Source organism: Pyrus communis, chromosome 3 (assembly GCF_041283825.1).
Source record: "Pyrus communis isolate YQ-2024b chromosome 3, ASM4128382v1, whole genome shotgun sequence".
In the NCBI taxonomy this organism is placed as follows: Eukaryota; Viridiplantae; Streptophyta; class Magnoliopsida; order Rosales; family Rosaceae; genus Pyrus; species Pyrus communis.
Window position 1 is genome coordinate 21,293,922 of NC_142567.1, and position 16,599 is coordinate 21,310,520.

Consider the following 16,599-nt stretch of genomic DNA (forward strand, 5'->3'; position numbering starts at 1 on the left):
TGGAAATCAATGTTAGTTGTATCAGACTCCAAAGCCAATTTGGTCTACACAATGAGGAATACCTTTAAGCTATATGTCAAAAGTTGAAGATTTAGATGTAGCCCAAATTGAAGCCTTGAACAAAATCTAAGAAGGGAAGATAGTTGTTGCCTGAGCCTATAACAAAAAAGTGAAGTTGAAAACCTTCAAGGAATGAGACTTAGTATGGAAGGCAATTCTGCCCTTAGGAGCTTAACTTAGAGGTTTTAGGAAGTGGAGTCCCACTTGGGAAAGACTTTTCAATATCAGCAGAGTGTTGGAAAAAAAGGGTTACTACTTGGCAGATTTGGAAGGAACCTTGCAAAGGCATCCAATCAATGCTAAGTTTTTGAAGAAATATCACCTAACCGTGTGGGATGTTAGAGATTGTTATATTGAGAAAGTCTAAGCATTTTAAGAAAGTCAAAGTTAGTTCTTGGATTTACCACAGTTAAAGCTTCAAATAACCAAAATGACAAGTTGATGGGAAGAAGGAAGTCATTTCATTTCAATAAGAGAAGGAAGTTACAAAAAATTTAGCTCAACAGTTTTAAATCTTTGGCCAAGGCAGATATTCTAGAGTAATATGTTTGCATAATAGTTAAAATCTTGCCAGGTTCTTCTGGATACATATTGTTATTGGCTAGTTGGGCTTCAAAGTCTTCAACTTCCTGGTTCACCTTCTTCACTTATTATATTTTCTTGTAAAGTTGACTTGCCAAAGTCATCTTCTCAGCCTTTAAAGTAGAAAGCTGCTCCTCCAACCTTTGAATCTCAGACTCTACCACCATGATCCTATCTTCCATGGCTGATCCCTCATCTACCAGCTGTTGAAGTGTGGCCGAAGTCGAAATGTGTTTTCCTTTATAACACTTCACTCTGTTGGATGCCCGTTCTACCTGCTGATGTTGATCCCTCAACTCCCGTAGATTCTCAAAGAAATTTAGAAAAGACTTGTATTGAGCCATTGACATTCACTGAGCCTTGTAGAGCTCAATTAAAGCCTTTTCAGCATCATGGAGAGCCTTGAGGCTGAAATAAGTTGTGATATCTCTTCTCATCCATTCCCTGAAGACTTGGTGCTCATCTAGAGAAGTTGAGGCTCAGAATGACGCCTTGGAGATCTTAGGCTTGTCTTAATTTGCCCGAACTCTCTGACAAGCTCGGACAAAGAAGCTGTTGCAGGGATAAATGCAAGAGGTGGCGGGAGCATCACTCTACCCCCTCCGGAGGCAGAATTAGTAGAAGCAAGTTCGGTCGAAAGAGGGAGAAGAGACCTAGAAATAGGATTGGAAGTGGTAGCATCAATCTTCTTCTTCTTTGGCCAAGGAATAGGGATCTCCGTAACCCTAGAAGCCAAGGAAGGCCTAGGAAAAGCTGTTTTATGCACTAAGGGTGGATGAGATTGGCCTGAGCCTTCGCCAGAACCCTGTTGCAATCCAAGGAAAAGTAAATTAGGAAAATAGTCTACAAACGAAATTAAAATAAGGAAAAAGAAAGAAGTAGAGTTTGTATACTTGGGTTGGGCTTTAAGCCTTGAAAGAAAGAGGAGGAGTTGCTGTTGCCTTTAATGGTTGAGGAGGATCAGCCTCGCTTGCTGAAGAAGGAGAAGTGTTGCCCAAGCCCACACCAGAAACCTGAAACACCAAGAGAAAAGACAAGTGTTAACAAGCTAACTTGTGCAATGAAGAAAATAGAATTAGAAACACTTGTATACTTGAGCGAGACCTTGAACAAAAGGATGAGGCATCTTTGTGGTGGTTGTGGCCTTAGGAGAAACCGAGGGGTTGGCCCGAAAAGCAGCCTAGGGAGCCATCGGGCTAGTCACTTCTGAGACCATTGAGTTCTCAGGGACTATTGGTTCCCCAAAAATGGTTAGTGGTGGTTAATAGGCCTCATACACTGGAGATGACTAGAAAAAGAGCAAAATAAAGTATGAATATCAGATAAGAAGAACTTCAAAAAGGAATTCAGGAAGATTTGATGGGAAGGATACTTACTGAAGTGCTATCGTCCTCCACGTAGTGTAGCATCTCCCTAGTCCTTGGATCGAACTGAGAAGTTGGAGTCACCACAAGTGTTGGAGAAAAAGTCGAATAAGTGGAAACAGAGCTCTGCCCGACTGAAGATGCATGTTCTCCAACCTTAGCCTATGAAGGAATGGAAATTGGTCATTAACTTCAAAATTTGTAAAGTCACAAGCCTTATCCAAGAAAGAAAAGAAGTATACCTTTAAAGGTTTAGCCTGAGAGAAGGAAGCATACACCACTCGAGTCAAATGAGAAGAAGCTTCGAGCTAAGAAATCCCTTCTTCCTTGGTGTCCTGTTTCAAGCAATTAGGCAAATGATTAATACAATGGTTAAAGAAGGAAAGATTTCAAATAGGTGACTTAGTGCTCAAAAGAATAAAGGCCATACTTTCAGCTCCTCAAAGATAGTGTCAAGAAGCCCCTTGTGCCTTTGATGCATTTCTGCACCAAATGGTTCATATCTTGCAGCAAGAGTAGGTCTTTTGGTTGCTTGAGGCCCTAGTTAAAAGAGAGAATGAGGTATTAGCTCATGCCCTAAAGGAAACTGAAACTATAACCAAGAAAAGAAGTTTACTTACTGGAAAACTTCTATTTTTTCCTGCCCGCTTTAACTGAAGGGGTAGGGAAGGATTTGAAGGATTTGGAAGCTTTAGAGGTTTGAGTTCTAGTCCTCTTCCTTGTTGGAGTTGCCCACGAAACAGGCAAGGTAAGTCAAGGCTCCGGCTGTTCTTCAGGCTCAAACTCCGAAGTTTCCACCACAACTGCCCTTGTTTGCCGGGGTGCCGGAGTCTCTACTTTAGCCCGTCTTTATCCTCAAATTCCTTGAATAGCTCAGCAGCGTGACTGGACCCAGCTTCTTTAGCAGCGTGACTGGACCCAGCTTCCTGTCTGGCAGCCTCAGTCGCAGCCTCCTGAACGACCAAGGCATCTGCAGCTTCTTCATCCAGCCTGACATCCATTTCTCCAGTGTTGCCTTGGGTTGCAGGTTCAAAATAACCAAGAGAAAGGTTAGTGGAGGATAGATTATAAAAGCATCATAAAGTACAAGTTAAGGTAATAGAGGCTACCTATTAGAAGAAGCTAGTTCTTCTGGTGGATCATCTCCTTCCAATTCTTAAGCTCATTTGGCTTAGGATAGGATTTGATGGAGAGTTACTCGAAAAGACGATCATGGGACTCCCTGATGTCCCTTCCATACTTCCTGGACCACTTAGCCTACTACCAAGTAGAGAATAAAGGAGTGTACTCGAAGTTTAGGGCCACAGGCTTGTGGGCAATCATGCTCAACACCTCTAAGCTACACTAAAATGCCCGAAATGTGACCTCCTGAGGAGAACAGAGGCGGTAGGAAGTTTCTCAGTGCACATAGTCGAAAAAAAAGGATTGGAATGACTTGTATGAACCCCAACTGCCTAGCATAAAAGTTGGGGTGGTAGACTTCCAGCCCGCGCTCATATCCTGTGCGGTCACTTTGCATTCCCCAAGCTAAGTCTCGTTGCTGGATGCAGTTCACGAACTTTTCCTTACAGACCGGGCCCGAAGACGTCTTAAAAGATTTGGTCTGAGAACCATGGGTATCTTCGCATAACAAGAGTACCCCACTCCAAGTCTGCCTGATTCCTGCAAACTCGGAAGAAATAGAGATAGTAGAATGTTGAATGATTGGTTAGGGATGCCTCAGCCAGAATACGGCCAGGAGCCACTCCTTTGGGGAACTCCAGGTTGGCGCCCGAAGCTCGGGGAAATACCATTACAGCCACAATTGGACCATCCAGGTTGGCCTGTTAAGGTTAGTCTCAAAGGACTCACCCTTGGTCATCTTGTACAAGAGATGATAGAGGTGGGCAATGAGGAAGAGCCCCGTGGCCACATTATCGAAGGAGTGCAGTGCCTCCACCAAATGAATCCACTCTAACTTCACTCCTTTGGATTTATTGGGGAAGGCATGCTTGTTGAGCCAGTACAAGAGAAAGTACATATGCTCATGGTCCTTATTTTCCGTGGCAGAAGGCGGGCTAAAGGTGTTCTTGGCAAAAGGGATGAAGCCTACAAATGAAGTCACATAGCTCTTAAACGTTGAATGGGTGTACTCCAGCCGACTGATGGAGTCAGAGTCGCCTGAACCTTCAACAGTCGGGTGAGATGAGGAAGACCAATCGTGGGTCACATCCACGCACCGGCTCGAGGGCCTTAGCCTGAAGACTTAGCTCATGTCAAGGACGGTCGGAGACTTGGGGCCCATTCGAAAATCAAATGTGTTGGTCTGCGCGTTCCAAAAAAGGAGAGTTGTGGTCAGAAGCTCGGGCTTGGTAATCACCGTGACCTTGGAGAGCATAATGAGCTCGTAGATGCCATTGTTCATCCACTTCTTTTTGAAAATAGGCTCAAGCTCATTTACCCATTGCGCACAGGCCTCATCCTTAATAAAGGAAAACCTCTTCGATGAGTAGACTATTTGGAGGAGAAAATGCCAACTTCGATGGAATATGGGTTGGGGGTGAACCAATTTGCTTTAGGCATGTTGTTCTCCACATCAATTGGGGCCTTGGAAGTCCAGGCAGGCCCCAGGGCGTGTACTCCTCCTTCTTTGAAGAAAATTGAAGTGTTTAGGCCAGCCCGATGGCGATGAAGGCCGTTGAGAAGACGACAAATGTTGACGATACCTTCTCCAGACTCGTATGCAAGACGAGTAGTTTTAGGTGCCATTGGATGAGTTTTGAAAATATGGAAGAAAATTGAGGGCAGAAAGCAAGAAAGAGGTTGAAGGCAAGTGAGATCTAGGAAATTTAGAAATTTTGGAAATTCGGAGGATTATAATTGCTAAGGTATTTGGCCGAAGAATTTAAGTGAAGATTATATAAGCAACAATTAGTTAACGTTGGAGATCGTGGGTTAGTGCAAAAGTTTGGTTAAAAACGACTGTTTAAAATGGTGCAAGACCCGAGTTAAAGCATGCAGTTCGTTTTAATCATCATTAAGGCCTCGGTTTGCAGACTTAACAATGATTAAAGGGGGCACTGTTTGGGTTAATATTCGAATATTGGGCTTGAATGAAGGAAGGCCTAATGATGGCCTAATGATGCCAAATTAAATGAGGACTTGCCCGAAGCTTAGCATCGAGCCTAGAGACAAACTAAAGTCTTCCCGGCCAAGGCATAAGCCACATGTCTATGACTGAAGTGACAAGTGACAGAGACTAGCTCACTACCAGCCAAAAAGCACTTTCTAATGGCATAAAGGTGTAAATACATGATGACTCACTGCCCCTGAGAGCCCTTGGCCAAGAACAAAGCTCTAACAATCGGGCCAAATCGTTTATAAAAGGAAGAAGAGACAACAGAGACAAGGACACTTAACCAATCAAACAAACAACCATACAAACTTTGTTCTCAGGCCAGATTTGCACAAGAAAAGCTGAAACCAACCTAGATTCAGTCTTTTTAGTCATAGTTACCAACCTAGATTCAGTCTTTTTAGTCATAGTCTCCTTAGAAAAGCTATCTTTTGTCTAGTTTAAAAGCTCTGCTACCTTCCCTAGTGTTGTAGTATCGATTCCCTCGCATAAAACCTATTTACCATCCATCTCTTTTAGCATACAACCCCTGTAAACTCAAAAGAGAAATGGTTGCAAGATGTTCAACCTTGCCCGATAAGGTGAAATCTTGCTAGAGTTTCTTTGTTTGTCCCCTAAATTAGTAGATTTGTTGCTTAATGTACCTTTCAACATGTATTCAAGTTATTTCCATCTATTTTCTACTTAAGAGTCTTATTTGCATCCGGATCTGATTAACTTAATAGATATGTTTTCATTAAGCATAACCCGAAATCAAGGAAATGGTCTAAAATGGCTCCTGACTCCCTTCATTCAAACATACAAGATTATGAATTAAAAGTCCTTATTTACAAGGCAAAAAAAAAAAAGAACTTAATGCAGACTTAACCCATCTGTGACAATCATTTGATAACAAGAAGTTTGAGTAACTTAGAGCGCAAGTAACCACCCAAAACACATCTATTTCAATATATGTTATACTAAGATAGCAGAGACACGCCTAGCAGTTTTTAGTTTTGATTGTGAGCCTCAAAGCCTACACCTAAGGCCCCAAAAAGGCATATTTCAAACTAACTTCAAACTTATCTTGCAGCATACCAAGCAGCAAGAGATCACCCGACAACCAACACCAACCAAAGGTGCCATTCACCCTTGGGGAGCTATGCGAGGGGCCATCCACCTTTTCCCTCAAATAGGACGTGTGAGACCTCTATGTTTTTAGTATGGATTAATGAGAGTAGAGGTGGGAATAAGGGAACATTCATGCATCATCATGGAATCATTGTTTCTAATTTCTCATGACTAAAATCTATGATTTTGTGTGACTTTCTCTAGTTTGATCTATTATTAACGATGAGGTTTATGTCCCTATTGAGTTGTGGTTTTGCTCACACCTTTATAGATATTGCAGGTATTGAACTGGAAACTTAAGGTCTTGGTACAACAGTTGGAAACTAGAAGTTACCATTAGAGTTTTCATATGTAATAAAAAGGTTTTAGACAAAAGAACAAGGAAGCTTTGTTGTATAGTTTGTGAGTTGTAAATCTTTATGTAAATTTCTCGTATCACTAGACTTCCGCTCTAGAATTTAACGTTTAATAAATGCTCTGATTTCATTTTATCTGTTTATGTAATTTTATGGCATCTTGATTATAGTTCCTATTTTTATAATTGGGATGTGATTCACACCTCACTCAAGGGAAAAAAATTATTATCCCGGGTCAGGGGCGTGGCACGTTCACCTAGCCCACCTAGACCCGCTTAGGTACCCGTCTAGACTGTCTAGGTCACAACTTTCATTTAGATAGAAAATAGATAACTTGCATTTTTTATTTTGATTTTTCATTAAATTTTAAAAGGCTTACTGGATACTTGGATGAACAATCCTATGTTTTCAATATGTTCTAATGTTTTATAATTTATATGTCATTTCAATCTGTAAATTTTATATTGCAATACAATTATTATTTTTTTCAAGTATAGGTAGACATTTATTTATGTTAGATAATAAATTTAATAAAAAATTTAAGAACTGCGTAGACCCTCGTTGAAATGCCTAGATGCTAGATTCATGTCTACTGACTAACTAGCGCCTAACTTATTTTAAAACTGTGCTTTGAAGTAGGAAACTTTTGCCTACACCATTGGAGCAAGTGTGTGTCTGCACGGCTCGTCAAAACGAACTTGCTACTCAATTCCTACACAACTGAAAATGCTAAAAGACGACAATATCTTACACAACACGTTACACGAGTTACCGACCATTTGCAATCTTAAGCACAAACCCAAAAGTTTGACGAAAAATGAATCCAAGCCCATCACGGTCTTGAAAAATGTCACCTCAAATTTGTCCAGGACTAGGAGTCCAACCCGTATTTTTGGGCTTTTAACCTTCGGTTCGCCTTTCCTTAAACTCCATCTTCCAAAAACTCAGGTAATATCAGTTCGGTTCGGTCCGTTTTATTCAGAGTTTCAGGAAATTTCTTCACTTCGACATTGAGTTTGATTTTCTTTTTCTGATTCCTGAGGTTCAAAATACAAAAAGAGTTTAAGAGTAATCTAATTGGAACTAAAACTGATAATATATTTGTTCTTTTTTGTTTAATGTAAGGGAAGTTTTTTGCTTAATTACACTAAAAAGCTCGATGTTTTTTCATGCATATTTTGGTAGGGTGGCACTTCAGATATCTTATTGGGGTTGGATTTTATTGGTGAAGATTATATTAATCAAATGGAGCTTGACAGGTATTATGGGCAATCTTTACTGTTTAATTGTTTTTACTTGTTTGTTGAAGCTGGTGAGATTTTGTGTTGCAGATTAAACTCGCCCACCACGTTTACTATGACTTTGGAAGTTTTGGGCAATGAGTTACAGTTTGCTCAGGCATGTTGTCTTCTCCTCCTTATCGCGTTTGTGTTTTTCGGATTATTGTTACGTGCCAAGAAAGATCTTTGGAATCAGAAATTTTTAAGGTTAGCGCTTTTGTTAAAAGATATTTTCCGAATGTTTACAAAGCAAGGAGAACTAACAATGCAGTGTATGGTAATTGTAGAGGGACCATAATGTACTTTCTGTGTAGCGACTGCTTTCGCTCTTTACTTTTCTGTATGATTATTTTCGCCAATCCTCCTTAGACATGTTTACTCTCTAGTCTCTACCATGGCTTGTAGGTATACTATGTTCTGTTGCATGAGTTATCCGTTATCAACTTTAACACTGGCTTTGTAATCGTATCTGTTCTAATAACTTCTTCCCTGACCGTGGAATGTTTTATCTTTTCCGTAGGATCCCAATTCAAAGCATTTGGGAACTACAGTTTGGGATGCCTCATTGGTGTTTGTCAAGTTTCTGGTAATGACTGTTACCCCCCTAGACACTCTTGTTCAACTTCCGCTCATTGGTATTTTTAATTTTTTAAGTTTAATTTTAAACTTGTTAAAGTTTGGGGCCCTTGCACCTAGTTGAATGCAACATTTGGTTATTTTAGGTACAGCAGGGATGCTTATACTTAAAATAGATGTGCTTATGCACTCATGATTTGAATTTGATCGAAAGAAAGGAAACAAAAAACGACCAACTTGTTTAGGTATTGATATTCCCATTATCATTCTAAATAATTCTGTAAATATGAAAAATTGAAGAAGTGATAAAAACTACAACTAACATATTATTGAGCAGCTGCTATTTAACTTCATTTTGGTTCCTTGGAATAACAAAGGATTATTCAACTCATTCATTTGGGGTCAAAGGCATTCTACGATTAAGATTAACTTTTTGAATCAAAAGAGGCTTTAGATGCCCCAGCTGCTCCATTGCCTAAGAAGGGGGAGCAACTACATGGGCCCTTCGTTATGTTGTTGCCATTGTTTCCCTGGGCAGAGCTGGACTTTTATTTCTCAAAAGAGCCGGCAGTCCCTAAGGCTGCTACTATGCTTTGTTTATGTCCAGTCTGTTCCGTGTAGGAAGTATTAGTGTTTCAACATTAGAACTGCACCAATTGTTTCTGGTTTTAAGTTTACGAAACTGAACTTAACCAAACCGATCGTTTAAATTGGTTTAGTCAGTTTAGTTTCACTTTTCTGGTTTTTGCTCGCAACTCAGGTAAGCTATTTTTTTTTTCTAGACTCATTTGGGTCAATCCAGGCAGCAGAGTTGAGCTGGGGAAATGAGGATCATATAAGAGCTGTTGGTCCACCATTTGACTACATCATTGGAACTGATGTTGTACGTTCGCTTAATTTCCGGTGAAAACTGAAACTTTGAATTTCTTCAGTTGTTTATTGATCTACAATGGCAAATAGTTATATCTATGGTATTTATTGTGACACGATAGTTTTGGATTTCATTGGTATTCAGTGTGAAGGATTGTAACGAATTACATCTGGGTAAGGCTGGAGTCCCCGGATGTACAGAAGGTTTTAAACAGAAATGAGCCATTAATTGGTCGACCACGGTCCAAACCATGTCCTTTCACCAAGATGAAGAGTTGAATCTTTTTGTTCTTTTAGCGTTCATTTCCCAAGGGTACTGGAAATGGAGCATCATGCCTGGATATTCAGATTGAACTTCTATCTTTAGAGATTTAAGTAATTGCTTCTTTTTAAAGAGGACAATAAAACTTTCATATGCGGGTAACTCAGTCGCACTCACTCTTGCTATTGCTTCTCCAACTCAATTTACGTACTTCCTTTAGGATCACCCGTCTTCTTTCCTCCTCCCATTTCTGATTTTCCTTTTGTTTGTTTCAGGATTCCATAATAATATCAGTCTTTCAAATGTCATATGTATGATGTTTAGTCCCTTTTTAACATTGTTAATCAGTATTAATTAAACTGTGCTGATCTATTTTCAACTTTTTTGGATTTCATGTTTATAAAGAAAATCTCTTGGAACCACTGTTGTAGACAATACATGAATTATCAGGGCCCCAGACTACAAGTTATGTATGGTACTTCAGAGATTTTAGTTTTTATTTTTATTTTCTAATCATTGTTACTGATGCACGGGTTTGTTTCAATTTTGGGAAGATGGGGTATGAGAATCGATCGACAAGCGTCCATGAGCAAATGCTTCAAATGTGGAAAAGAAACTTCCAAGTGAAAACTGTTCCAAATTCGAAGGTACAGCTTAGTTTTTGTAATACAGTATATAGAATCATAGATCCAAATACTTGTCAGTATTAACATTTCCTGCATGTGGTTTGCAAGTAAAACTCCTGGTTCCTGTGACGTGTAATCAATATCCGAATATGAGCTATGGCGTTGATTGCATGTGGTGTTAGTATATGGATTGAATTATTGATATTCTTAGGGGACAACGTATTGCAGGGTCTTGTGTCATTCATGAGGGACCACGTATGAGATTGAGCTTGGGAGAGAAGGTTCACTCTGACCTTTGATTTTCCCACATACGATGTTTTTTTTTCTTGTCAAACTCCTGCAGATGGACAGTACCTACCAACATCCAGATATTCAACTTTACGTTATGATATTAAAGCCTCCTGATGAGTTTGCAGAAACCGTAGTTGAGGTGATTGATCCGAATGAGGGTGAAGTGGAGACTGGTGCAGAAGAAGCGGCTAATGCGATGAATCAGAAAGTTGATGAAGTGGATACAGGTGCAGAAAACGCAGTTAATGTGATCGATCAGAAAGTTGATGAAGCCGAGAGTTGTAAGGAAAAAGGAGACGGTGGTTCCCTCGATGAAAAGGTTGAGGAAGACTGAGCCAGCGACAGGACTTCAGAACGGTAAACTTACTGATTGGGAAGCTAGAAGATATGGTTCGATGGCTGCACGGCTTCTTCACGACATCAAAATTACCTAATAACGAGGTTCGGTCTTTGTGATTTTTTCTGCTGCCTTGCTGCATGCGTTGTTGGGCTCAAGTACTCATCTAGTTTCTTGCTTTAGTTTTAGTTATTTAGACGTCGATATATACATACTGTTTATTAGTTCGATCGCTTCCTTCTTTTTTGTGGAATGCCATTCTCCAAAAGGAGTCTTGACGTGTACGTAATGTGTTGTGTTTTATATAGAAATTAGAATGCAATGCTATCACCAATGATCTTGATGACTTCTTACATTTGATCTTATAACACTTTATTTGGGCTGCAGAGATGTTATTTGTGTGCAAAATCAACAACTTTTAATGGTCATAAAGTTTGAATATAAGAATTGGAGGACGTGATAAACTCATTCCACTATCTTATACGTTCACCATTTCTTTGCGACTATCTTAATTCTTCAAAAAATTATTTTCTTCATTTTCTATTCCTCTAGCTTAATCATATATAGTAGTTGGTAAAAAAATTTATTAATGAAATAATTATTTTAGAAAAAAATAAAAAAACGAAATGGAAGACTAGATGAATTGGGTTCGGAGGGGTGGGATTGAGTTATCGCGAATTTGGAAATCGGGCATGAGGATGAAATTTTGGGAATGGGGCAGAAGCAACAAAACGAAAATGAAGAATTCATATCAGAAGTATCTTGACAATGAATTTTATTCCATGAGAACAAAAAAGTAGAAAAACTGATGAAGGTGTATTTACATGCAATGCAAAATATACAAACACTATATTGCAGCAATCTGAGAATGGTTGGATTCAATATGGTAATGAAGAATTTGACTGCCATTTCTGCTTGCGTGTGAGGTTGTACGAGATAAGTTGCTCAAAATCGAATATCGATCGATATATAAACCCAGGTACGAGATAAGCGGGTCTGCCCGGGACTTGTCAATAACAAACCTCAAGTACTGAGATTTTACGGTTGGAAACTGCAGAAGCCTCTGATATCCGATTGTGGTTCCGTTGACGACTTTATTCAACTTCCCCTCCTCATTGAGGACCTCAAGATGGAACTCGATAACTCGCTGTCCCATTTGAATCGGCTCTTGAACTTGCAGAACGTTGAATGACACTAATTTTTTAAGGTTCAAGGATAGAACCCATTTCGACTGGTTTCCCTCAGGAGCCCAATATGAATCAATACCTTCTTGAACGACATTACCGGGGGTGAACCAAGAATGGTTACTGCCTCCTCGTGTGCTGCTCGCGTTGATAAGGGCCGTTTTGGCCAGATTATAAGAGAATATCGACTTCCGGAGGTCATTGAATTCTTGAAGCACTTGAATATCTTCTGCAGATATGAGACCTGAAGAGTTTGGAGGTACATTGAGTAACAAGAGACAGTTTCTTCCAATCGATTTGTAGTATAGGTCAAGAAGGGTCCTGGCAGATTTTGGAACTTCCAATGAATGCCAAAACCAACCAGGCCTGATTGAAACATCGCACTCAGGTGGTACCCAATCATGCCCAAAGGGATCTCCTCCACTTGAGTATCTGTTATATAGGCCACCGTATTAACTCATAGCTTCGATACTTTGGAGAAGATAATAAAGTGCATAGAGAGAAAGGTGCTGGTTGCAGCCTCACGGGTTCTCTTACTGATCCACGCAGGATCTTTTAAGCATATATAACCAGTGCAGGTAAGTAGATGTGTGTTGTCTGATTGCATTGCATACATTTAGGGGTGTGATATCCACACACCCCTTTTTACTTCTCTCACACCCTTTTAATTTTCGGTCGTCGGATCAGATGAATTGAAGAAGATCAAAGGACATAAATTAACAAGGGGTGTAGGAGAAGTAAAAAGGGGTGTGTGGATAGCACACCCCTACATTTAAATGCATATATACATATATTGATCCAACCGCTAGAACAACAAAGAAAAGATAATGGAAGTTAGAAGAGTGAACTCACTGGTAATCAGTGTCACCAATCTTGGCATCGCTCCGATTGAAAAGGGACCAACAAGTAGACCCAGCAACACCAGCTTCATCCCCAACCCACCTGGTGTCAGGACCGGCATCAGAAAAAATGACAGCCCCAGGCTGGTGTTGGTGAATGAGACTGAACCAAGAATCAAAGAAATATTCCATGTCCTTCTCCCCTTCCCCCTTTGCACCATCCAACCAAACCTCCTTAATCTCTCCATACCTGTTCCAAAATTTATAAAAAGTTCAAAAAACAACGCCAAGTCTTTGAATATTTGTCCTAGTAATTCATCATAAATCAAACAAGAAGAAATTCAAACGACTTCTTGGAATGGCAGCATCAGCCAAGTTTTTTTTTTTTTTTTTTTTTTTTTTTTTGTTTTTGGGCCAAAGCAGAATCAGCCAAGTTGAACAACCACAGATGAATTAGAACATAAACCTTGATAAGGAATCCAAGCCCCAACAACAACAACCAGTTAAAACAAACATCGCAAATATCAAGTTGTAGCCAATAATATTGAGACAAAATACAGATCAATTCCATTTACGAGAGCACGTACAGACTGAATTGCACAGAACATGAAATTATAAACCGAAACCCATTCTTTTTACCAAAAAAAGGGCTCAGGTTGTAAATGGTAAAAACTGAGACTTCTAGTCCTAGTGTGGATAATTCTGACTTGGTTCCTCCTCTAACACTTGGAGAGGTACCCCTTTTTGCTAAAAGTGGTGTTTTTTCAGAAAATTCTGCTTATTTGTATTTGTTCGAGGAGTTGTTAGAGTGGAAATGGAGTTTCGTTTAGAAGCTTCAGGTTCCTCCTAGAATAAGAACTTGGCATGGAAAGCTTCTCACCCACTATGCAGAGGTTTAAAAGAAGATTAACTACTAGTCCTTGTTGTCCTAGAAGTCCTTCAAGTTCTGAAACTTTGGAACACTTGCTGTGCAGTTATCAATATGGTCTTAAAAGTATGGAAATGTCATGCAAAATCCTTAAGAGGTCATGCACTTTTATTCTATGCCTTCGTGATTGGATTTTATTTAATCTGAAAAGCAAGTGTACTTTACATAAGTTGCCTTGGAAGGTGGTGTTTGATAATTTTTTTGGCATTGTCAGAATGGAGGTGTAATCGTGTGTTTAATCCTAGTTTGAGCCTCCTAATGTCAGTTTCAATATCATTCTGCAATGTTCAAGGGAATGGTACGAGGGAAATCAATCATTGGGAGGTAAACCTGTTAGGGCTGTGGTCAAAATGCATTGGGGTCCTCATACTTCTGGAAGGTGTAAGCTAAACATTGATGGAAGTTTTCCGAAAGAGCCTTTTGTTTGGTTTTACTGTTACTATCAGTGTTGGAAGCATAATTGAGGCGGAGCTGTGGGGCTTATGTTATGGTCTGCAACTAACTTGGGACAAAGGACTCATAACTATTGATGTTGAAAGTGACTCTCTAGCAACTATGACTAGGGTGACTAAGGAAATTGATGTAAACCATCTCTTACTCAAATCGATCGATAAGTGCAAGAGAACCATGCTACTCATCACCTTGCTTCTATCAGAAGCTCTCTTCCTTCGGGCATTCATGTTGTTAAAGACGTTCCTCCTTTACTTTGCATTCTAGAAGATGACAGTTTCTTTGCTTTTGTTGGGGCTTAGGCTTGCCACTTCACCAAACAAAACAAAAAACACATCATGCTGAATACCGAGAATCCAGTTTACATTACACATGATTAACTCATAAAAGCACACAACTTTTAGAGCCTGTTTAGTGTCCTTCTTGGATCCAATTTTTTCGTTTTCAAAAACGATGAATGTAGCTAAATTACTTTGTACTCATTAGTTTCAGAGACAAACAATTGGATCCCAGAAGGATACGAAACAATCCTTTAGACTTCAAAATTGCTGAACACAATTCCAGAACCACACGCTAAGACAAGAGGCAAGATTGCTTAATAAAAAAAATGAAAACAAAATTCAATAAAATAACAAAAATTGCAGACAATTTAAATTACCCAATGCAGACCATTATTCGCAGATTCAAACTTACAACAAAATCACAAAACCAAGAGAAAATAATCGATCAAGAAAATCAAACAAACCCAATTCACAAAAACTCTAAATACCCCCAAAATTCAAGAAATAAATAAAAGTTACCTTGTGAGCAATTCTGTCATTTGACCCATATAGAACTCATTGTACTCCAAAGTCTTCCCATAGCACGGTTCGTGCCGATCCCACGGCGAAAGGTAAAGCCCCAATCCAATACCTGCGTCCCTGGCCGCCGCCGCCAGCTCACCAACGACGTCACCGCGGCCACTCCTCCATGGGCTGGAGCTCACGGAGTAGTTGGTGTACTCAGTTGGCCACAAGCAGAACCCGTCGTGGTGTTTGGCGGTGAGAATTACGCGCGAAAAGCCCGAGTCTTTGGCGACTCGGACCCACTGAGCGGCGTTGAGCTTGGCGGGGTTGAAGACCGAGGGGTCGACGTGGCCGGTACCCCACTCGGAATCCGTGAAGGTGTTGGGTCCGAAGTGGAGGAACATTGCCATGTGGCCGAGCTGCCATTGGAGCTGCGGGGAAGAGGGGAGGGGCAAAATGGGAAGAGGAGGTGGCTTTCTGGGTGTTTGGGAAGAAGAAAAGGAGGAAGTGAGAGAGAGTGAGAGGAAGATGAAAAGGGTAAGTTGGGAAGTTGACTTCTTCTTGTTCATGGTGGGTGGGAGAAACTGGGGGAGTTTCTCAGTTGCAGACTAGTCTTTTGTTTTGTTTCTTTTGTTTTTTTTTTTAAATATTTATTTGGATCTAAAGAGTGGCTAGTTGGGTTATGAGATGATGTTGTCGCAAAGCAAAGCAAAGAGGGGGTGGTTGTTACTTGTTAGACAATGATTAAAGGAGAAGGCATGGGAATAGAACGGGCTGACTTGAAAAATCTTGCATCACGTTTGATGGTCGCACTGAAAAAAATTTCTTCCAAATGGTATGATTACAGTAGAAAAAATGTAGCTGGAGAGTTGTATGTGTGATAGTAGTGTAACTTGTGTCATGTGGTGGGAGGGATGTTAACACAATTGATTTATATAATTATAATAGTTATATGTCGATTGATAATCAAGTATATTATGAATCGAATTGGAATCAGTGCGCAGGCCAGAGTTCATGGCCAAAGAGTTTCGTTTTCATTTTTTATGAAAATTGAATACTCATTGGCAACTAGTCTAGTTATAGGGAAAAAAAATTGAAAAATGAAAAATACAAGTTTTAAGTTTTTAGTTGTTAAAAAAAAAAAATTATTGGCACTTAAAAAAACTCATTATGCATTCTTTGTAAGTGTATTTTTTTTTTTCTATATCTAGAATGCTTGGAGTGCACAACAACACTCAAACTAAAAACAGAATTTTTTTTTTTGTTGCATAAACTAAAAACAGAATATTAAAAATGAAGTGATTATCAAACCACCATAAATTCTTCTCGATTAAAATGGGTTGGAGTCAGTAATGACAATGAGACAATGAATGAATTTACAAAACAAGTGAATTGGTTTGGTCCGACATGGCCTGTTTAGTTGGCTGATTGGTATAAGTTGTGACTATTTAAAATGGAATTAAGTCCAATCCATTGTTTGTTATGTTATAATATGAGATGAACATGATTGGACATGATAAGTTATGAATTCACAAATCATATCTTACATATCTTTACCAATCTCTATAGTCCAATTTCATCCAG

General features: G+C 39.6%; 1 protein-coding gene and 2 pseudogenes across 2 annotated transcripts; 1 reads left to right on the top strand and 2 right to left on the bottom strand.

Annotated features, from left to right (window-relative positions):
• Positions 1–554: 554 nt before the first annotated feature.
• LOC148698130 (uncharacterized) lies at positions 555–2,487 on the bottom strand (annotated as a pseudogene).
• Positions 2,488–7,832: 5,345 nt separating this feature from the next.
• LOC137714332 (uncharacterized) lies at positions 7,833–11,154 on the top strand (annotated as a pseudogene). The gene is made up of 7 exons (XR_015960389.1): positions 7,833–7,846; positions 7,919–7,985; positions 8,388–8,502; positions 9,226–9,325; positions 9,970–10,045; positions 10,130–10,222; positions 10,545–11,154. The product of XR_015960389.1 is annotated as an uncharacterized LOC137714332 (transcript).
• Positions 11,155–11,574: 420 nt separating this feature from the next.
• Positions 11,575–15,860, bottom strand: FUC1 (alpha-L-fucosidase 1). Its single transcript, XM_068455419.2, has 3 exons — positions 15,031–15,860; positions 12,866–13,102; positions 11,575–12,445 (listed from the first exon to the last, which is right to left on the bottom strand). Exons 1-3 carry the CDS (start codon positions 15,582–15,584, stop codon positions 11,677–11,679), a joined length of 1,560 nt encoding a protein of 519 aa, XP_068311520.2. The 5' UTR covers positions 15,585–15,860; the 3' UTR covers positions 11,575–11,676.
• Positions 15,861–16,599: the final 739 nt, after the last annotated feature.